The sequence below is a fragment of the Patiria miniata genome, unplaced genomic scaffold (genome assembly GCF_015706575.1).
Source record: "Patiria miniata isolate m_02_andy unplaced genomic scaffold, ASM1570657v1 HiC_scaffold_22, whole genome shotgun sequence".
NCBI classification, from domain to species: domain Eukaryota; kingdom Metazoa; phylum Echinodermata; class Asteroidea; order Valvatida; family Asterinidae; genus Patiria; species Patiria miniata.
The window spans coordinates 10364117-10371944 of record NW_024037061.1 but is presented as its reverse complement, the minus strand read 5'-3'; the positions used below and the strand labels follow the sequence as shown (position 1 = coordinate 10371944).

Sequence of the window (7828 nt, the reverse complement as noted above, 5' to 3'; positions counted from 1 at the left end):
ATGATTTTTTTTTTTTTTTTTTGGATTTTCTAATTATTGACGCTCTGTTAAAAAGCCTGTAATTGTTTTGTTTCCCCTAATTGTTCTCTACTAAACCTAATTGTTTATTTGTTGTTTGTTGTCCGTTTTTGACCAAAAAAATTCATATTTGGATTGTATAAATGTAACAATTTGTTGTTGTTGCATAATTATATTATACAAATCAGCACAATGTTCTTCTTTCGGACTGAACATATCTCGCATATAAAGAATGTATGCGGGATGTGCTATAGGCCTATATACGACTGTATCTACAATACGTAACTCAACATGATATTAATCACGTAGCCTATGTATTATTTTCTATCATCTCATATGTCTGGTATGAGTTTCCGTTTGCGAGCCACGGTCGTCCAGTTCGGTGCAGAGAAACAAACAAAGCCGCGCCATTTATTATTATGTCTTTCCATTTATAAAACTTACCGAAACTGTATTCCTTTTACGTGCTTTAGCAACGGACTCCACTTACGAGACCAATGGTGCATTATGGTTTCTCAGTTTTCTCAAAATGTATAATAGCAACTGAGGTGAAAGTTCAATAGATTAGTTGTTATGCAATCTACTTCAAGGTTTGGGCAATTTTGTTGCTTCAAACAAAAGAGTGAGTGATTTACTATGTACCTTTAAACACAAAGCATGCTTTCCCAGTAATGTCTGGCTGATTTTGGGTTGTTTGGTGCCTCGATTTGGCCAATTTTGATCCCTCGCCCTTTATATCCTGCTGTGGTATGGATCTTTATGCATATGAATCGCTGGTACGTACAATCGGTATGCTCTTTGTGCATTTATCAGCGGATACTAAACATGATAGAACACAGAGAAACATTGCACATTTTTTCCGGGTCTGGTAATTGGATTTCGTTGCTAACGCACGTAAAAAAAAATGTGCCCGCGGTTATATATTTTTTTAAATCACCTACCATGATTATTTTCTTCTGAATGATACGTAACCATTTCAGGTGGAGTTATTTCACAGGATATTTGTACCATCCGTATCTTCAATTCGAGCAAGGTTTATGTCATTAAATCGACAGGTCCGTTTCCACATTCCCAATGTTCCTACGTGCATTTTTGGAAGGATGCATTGCCTACAAATTAAGTTCAGTGGCCGTGCATGCAACAGTGCACGTAAACTCAATTCGATCTATACATTTTGTGCGTCGGAGCCCAGCCAAAACACGTGCGTCCATGTTCCATGATCGATCCTGGAAGACACGCTTGCTGGTTGATTAGAATTTTCGTGGGTGTGTGTGTGCCTAGATTCGCTGCTTTCATTGATTTCCATTGACTGTTATGTTTGGGCATTAAGAAGCCAATATCGTGCTTATTAAAAAAAAATTCCAAGGGGTTTAGGCTGATATCCAAGATGCTTAATATGAGTGAATCGGGAGTTCACACGGCATTTATGATTGGTATGACCATGACGGCTTTGGGTTGTTGTGTGTGAGTTTCGTGATTGGAGCACTGCCAAGTTATATGCACTTCTGCCTTTCTCTCGTGAATTAATGCCAAAGTTGTCTTCTACATTACGGTACATTAATTCCATTTTGATGTCTGTATCTTTGTTTCTTTCAGGCAATCCTTCGGGACGACTACCATGCCGGCTGATGTGTGCCCGAGGGCGCCTGAGCCACAGACCACGGGACGTAAACTTGTTACCGACTGACACTTGAGTGCTCCAACGGTCGAGAGTGAACCCGCCAGATAGAATTATACACCTAGCAGGTCTTTTCCGTAAGGACACCAACGTGTGATATGTTGTTTGGATCGCTTGCCCGGCATTAAGTGGCTCTCTCGGATGCGGCGTGCATTAATAAGACGGAGGAGTACAGATGGGATTACTGGAAAACACACGTCTAGGGTCCTTCCCATTTGCAAGTATGTCTTCAACAAGTCTGCATCCTGTCAATGCTACACCGTCGGCAGCGAGTCCGATCCAGACTGCGGACTCGGCCGCAATCACCATCTTCCAAATCACGTCTTTGATGGTGATACTGATCGCGGCTTTTCTCGGCAACGGGGTGATCTTCCTCGTGTTTGTCAGGAAGCCCTCGCTGCTCTCCGTCTCCAACCGATTCGTCCTCCATCTGGCGATATGTAACTTCCTCATGTGTGTGGTCGTCATGCCGCCCGTTCTGGTATCTGTCATCTCCACGGACTGGATGCTGAAGGAACAAAGCTGCATCGCCACTGGCTTCTTGAATGTGCTCCTCTTCGCGGCAATCATCTTGACTTTGGTCATGATCACAGTGGATCGGTACGTAGCTGTCATGTTACCATTACGCTACTACATTTACATGACCGCCAGGCGGGCCGCATTGATGATTCTACTGGTCTGGATCATGGCTCTCGCCCTGGCTCTCCCACCAGTTTTTGGTTGGAACTCCATCTCGTACCACCACCATCGCTTCATCTGCACGGCCGCAGTGCCAGATGGTAGTGGAACCCCCAACGATAGCTACGAGATATACCTGGTGGTAGGGGGCTTCGCGGTGCCTCTGATCTCTATTGCATCCATGTACGGTCGCATGTACCTAGCAGCCCGGGATCTCGTGGCTAGAGACCGGCACCGCTGGTTCCGAGTCCCGTCCTCCGAGGAAACCACCGGCTGCTCCAGCACCGACCCCGTCAAGAAACAGCGGGCATTCACCGGCGGCGGCATCAAGAAGATACTGCGAGTCCACATTGGGGATGAGTGGCGGACAGCTCAGACCACGCTCATGGTCATGCTGAGTTTTGTAGTGTCCTGGTTGCCATACTACGTGGTGGGTTTGGTTGAGGCAGCCTTGGACAGACACGTTAGTCCGTTCTGGGAGTGGATTCCCCTATGGCTAGCTTTATCCAGCAGCGCTTTCAACCCGTACGTCTACGTATTCAGGAGTGCATCTATGAGACATCATGCCTTCTCGTTGTTCGGACTCCGCCGGCACGCATCGATAAAAGACTCAAAGTTGTTCACAGAAGCATGATACTATTCCGAGCAAAGCAATAGACATGAGACCTAATGACGTAATTGCTTTGTTTATACATGCACTTTCCTATGGGAGAGAAGTCGGGACACCAGACAAAATAGGGACCATCTGCCACATAGGAAAGCTCACATGTAAACAAAGTGTGACTTCATTAGGTATCAGGCCTATTGACAGCTGTGATGTGGGATATGGCGTTTAGGGTGCTATGCGCCCCGAGGGGTATGGCATATCCCACATCACAGCAGTCAACACTTGTTTTGTTATATCGTGCCAATAAGTCAAGCGGATTAATGGCTGTAACATACTCTGAGAGAAATAAATTAAATCACTACGGTGTAACCTTTGGTAACTACAGGTTTTCCCAGCCCATGCCGGACATGAGACTGAGCCGCGGTTGCAGTTCCCATTCGCGACTGCGTGGGCAGGCCCGTATACACGCGCGCACAACGTGCGCAAGCATGCAGCGAGTACAACCTCGTCCCAGTGCTTACTTTATTTCCAACCTTTTTTCCAATAGTAAGCCCCGGATAGGAAACTTTCTTCCTGTATCCTGATTCGATACCGCAATTTGCTAGTATTGGATTTATATCGTGTAGTTGGTGTTGTTATTTCCAACATGCATTACGTGTTTTCACGATCGTCGTAATTATAACGTCCACGCCTTCTCAATAATACTCCTTTTCTTTTCAGTTTGCTCATATTAATATTAAATGTAATACTGCATTATTGGCTGGCCAGATTGTTACATATTAACCTTTAAAAGAATCGCGTTTTCATAACTCACAGCGCGACGAATTGATGTTGTTTTTACCCCAGACACCGCACACAAATACAAACGCTAATGTAACGCAAATGCAGGCACCAAACTATTCCTCATTTGCATACGTGTTCAAAAATATTGCACATGCAAAATTAATGATCTGTTACCAGGGTGAGAGAGCAGGTAGTGGTGGGCGCGCACTGCTCGACACCCTGGGGATGAGGTTGGCAGGGAGTATTATGTGAGGTTTATCTATATGGAACGCAGTTTAAATATGAGGTATAAATTATATGCAACGCAGTATTTCCGATTTTTTTTACAAACTGGATACGTGGTCGTTCTAGACCAATGAAATTAGAGCAGGCACGCGATATAACATTTGCCCTTTTAAGCTTGATAGTCACACTACGGAGGCCATGTTAGAGCCTGTGACGTGAAATAATAGAAGATGCATTATGTAAATGAATAATATTATTTAAAATGGAAACAAAATTGTTCCTCCGTTCTAGGGGAACCTAAAACCAAATATTTGTAAAGCGAGGTCAAGCAATGCTTGACGCTTTGCAAAATCGGTTGGTAATTTGAGGGTGCACGCTTACGGGTGTTTCAAAACGTTGATTCGGGATACATGATATGAAATAGCCATCCAGTGAATATAAGGCCCATTAAAAATGCTTTCAGATATGGGAAAATCACTACTGCCGTTAGCCTGTCGAATGAAATGAAGTATAAAGAATAAACCTTTATTTCTTATCTTAATCATAATTGCCCCGGGTCAAGTTCGACCGGGAATCCGAGTCATATTTGACATGATACTTTTCAGGGTCAAATGACTTATAGTTCCGTGTCAAAATTACAGTTATAGCTGACTCACGTTCCTGGTAATATTGACCTGAAAACATTTTGCCCGAGAAAAGTGTCATTTTGGTTCCAATCCGACCCGGGACATTTTAGAGTGTCAATGCAATAGTGGATTTGCGTGTCACGTACCGTAATATGAGTAGCATCGTCATTCAATACCGAAGTGAAGCTATATTGAGGAATATTGTTTCATCGGTTACACACCTATATATGTTCCGACACATTATGTTCAGACACACATATATGTTCCGACACCATGGTGTTTTAAAATGTATTTACAGATCGACGTAAAGTTTTGTTATGTAGAGCCTACCGTAAAGTATAGCCTGATATGATGATTCATACAAGTTTTCCGACTAATGATCTGCTCTCTAAATTCTAAAGAGTGAATTTTTACTCCATTCAAGATTCACTCCCACAGTCGGAAACTAGGGACTAGACGTTTTAGAGTGAAACTTCTTCAATCGTAAAGATCGAGGTTTCACTCGAGCTTAGACTGAAGCGGTTCATTTTTCAGACTATGTCAATCGAAAATGAGAGTGATTTTCACTCTAACGTCTAGTCCCTAATTTCACTCTTTGGAATTTAGAGAGTGCTTCCCCCGGACTCAAAAATATTTATGTAATATAAAGCACCTTTATATTGGTAACATTGCAGAGAATATGCATGTATACCAGTGTGTATATACATTCGGGGTTCGTCAACCTCGTATAAGAACATATCCTAATTTAATCTAAACAATATTCCGCTGTGATGTATACGGCTTATCCTGTTTCAACGTATTCAAACGTTACACATGCCGTCTTTTTATTGTCCATACCGTTCAACGATACGATTATTTTTACCCCAGCGAATTTTCAACTTGTGTGTTTCATTTTGAGAGGAAAGTCCTGTTTGTACTTATGGCCCACTTGGGAAAAATGCTTGCTTTTGTACGGAAGTAGAATGGTTCCGGGTCGCCGTATCGGTTTATGAAACCAAGGATTCCTAACAAAAAAAAAAAAAAATCCCTAGGCACTGAAGCTCGCAAGCCTGATGAAACATGTAGAGATGAGACAGTCAGAGGGATCCAGGCGTCCAAAATCAGAATAAAATAACGTTTTTCCGTAAAAGGGAAAATACAACATTTGCAAACATAAAAAAATAAAACTACCAAGTTTTTACGAAATACCTCACTAGGATGTTGGTAAATGACAGTCTAAAGCATCCTGTAAAATCAGGGCAACTGGTGTGAAGTCATTTTCAAGAAAATGGTATTTTTGTATACATTTCCAACGGTGGTCGGCCGACCACCGTTGGAAAAACCTAACTGTTTTTCAACTACTGCTCCAAATTTACCATTTTTTCAGTCCAAATAGTGTTTGCTATTGGTTATATGTTCATGAACGGGTGCAGGCCGGCTAGACTGTTTCCATTACCTTACAATTTTCCGGCATCTATAAATTGAGCCATTTCATCTTTAGAGGAGTCAGGGATCCAGACTACTTGAACAGTTTTGTTTTATCTTGATTTTTCCAGCATTTTCGAACACAAAACTTCAAACATGTCAGTGTAACAATACATGATATATTATACTAACCCCCACAATAGTTCATTTCTGAAAATTATAGCAAAAGCCAATGATGCACACTCCCTTATTAAAACAAAACATCAAAATTGAAAATTAGTTAGGACAACCCACTTTTTGAAGGTTCTACAGTGATCACAAACAATGTCATGCACTCCTCACGAAAAATCCGTACTTACAACACTTTACAATCTTCTTGTAATTCGCAATGCGTACGAGTGTGCGTCAGGCTTATCGACCGAGTAGAACTTAACACCCATCCTATACGCGGCTATAGGTTCGCTCTTCTGCTCCTATCTGTTAATCAATATAGCTCTTATTTCGAGGGTTCTATTGCAGGGGAAACATTAAATTTCCCCGACGTATGTCGGCTAAGCCTTGTAAAACTTCAGTTCTACCGAGTGAATATAGATTGGCCCCCCTTTTGTATTGACATTATTGTTTCAATCAAATAATGTGTGTGTTTTTAATAGCAGTATAGACGAATCCTCGTACATGTCATCACGCGAGGCCCCCTTCAATGGATGTTACCAGTTATTGGGCAGAGCTATACTGCCCCATGACGGATTATCTGAACAATGCGCCATTAACGGGGGCCTTCGTGAGAGATGTGATAGCGTATATCCGGATTGGTCTATACTATAGTATCGCAGATTTGTCATTTGAAAAAAATACCTGAATAACAAGCAATGGCAGCCATTTCGAAAATTTTGAAAATCGCTTGTTATTCTCCTTTTATATTATAGGACAAATCTGCGATGGCCCTATAGCCAAATATATTTCTTCAGAAATACTCTGATTATATGTGACAAATTTCATGCTTGCATCAATAACGCACAATCAACCACATACATGTTCACGTTACATACCTAGTGTGAACATTCCTTTGTTTTCGTGTAGTTAAGAAAAACCTGTGAACAAAATCATTGTACTCACACTGTAAAAACTCTTTCAACCCATTTCTTTCTATGATTCCCTTGAGTGTTCAGTCTCATCATTTTACGACCGATAAACCTAACCAAAAAAAAAACTAACACAAAAATGCCTCTAAACCTGTTTTCCAGAGAGGGGGAACACTGTGTGGACGTGGGCAAGTCCACACAATGTATCTGAAAACTGGTTTATGTGGACATCTTTTCTTCGGAAGTCCACACAGTGAATGTAATGCTTGTACAATCATTTCCCTAGTATCTGCCCACTATACGTTCTTCGTGTTATAATCTGCTGTGTGGTGTATAATTCCCTTAAATAGTCTTACGGTTTAAACACTGACACAACGAAAGAAAAAAAAGAGAATTTTCTTCACTAGTATCTTCTGAAATGAAGTAGATAATTATATCAACCTAGTTATTCTTTGACGACAAAGAAGTCACTCTACATAATACGCGCGAATAGGTATTCAATGCTGAATGTTGACATTTTGTAAAATGTTTATAATAGTGTTATATCCTCAAATGTTGTCTGTAATTGAACAGATATATAGTTAATTGTGCACTCGCCAATCATATTTTCATCAAAATGAAAATGTCTATTTTGGTAAGACTGATCACTTTTCCTTTCAAAGTAAAACTGATAAACAGGAGGATTCATATTATTTATTCAAAATGTTGCAAGTTAATTTGCAGGCCT

At 41.2% G+C, this 7828-nt stretch overlaps 1 protein-coding gene across 1 annotated transcript; it reads left to right on the top strand.

Moving 5' to 3' along the window:
- The first annotated feature begins 1636 nt into the window (after window positions 1-1636).
- LOC119730037 (G-protein coupled receptor 161-like) lies at window positions 1637-3406 on the top strand. Its single transcript, XM_038202827.1, has 2 exons — window positions 1637-1685; window positions 1858-3406. Exons 1-2 carry the CDS (start codon window positions 1637-1639, stop codon window positions 3006-3008), a joined length of 1200 nt encoding a protein of 399 aa, XP_038058755.1. The 3' UTR covers window positions 3009-3406.
- Window positions 3407-7828: the final 4422 nt, after the last annotated feature.

Bases quoted from the DNA above. Each gene is read 5' to 3' on its own strand.
- LOC119730037 (XM_038202827.1), top strand. From the start codon at position 1,637: ATGCCGGCTGATGTGTGCCCGAGGGCGCCTGAGCCACAGACCACGGGA. The intron at 1,686-1,857 runs GTAAACTTGTTA...TGCATTAATAAG, and splicing joins TGAGCCACAGACCACGGGAC to ACGGAGGAGTACAGATGGGA.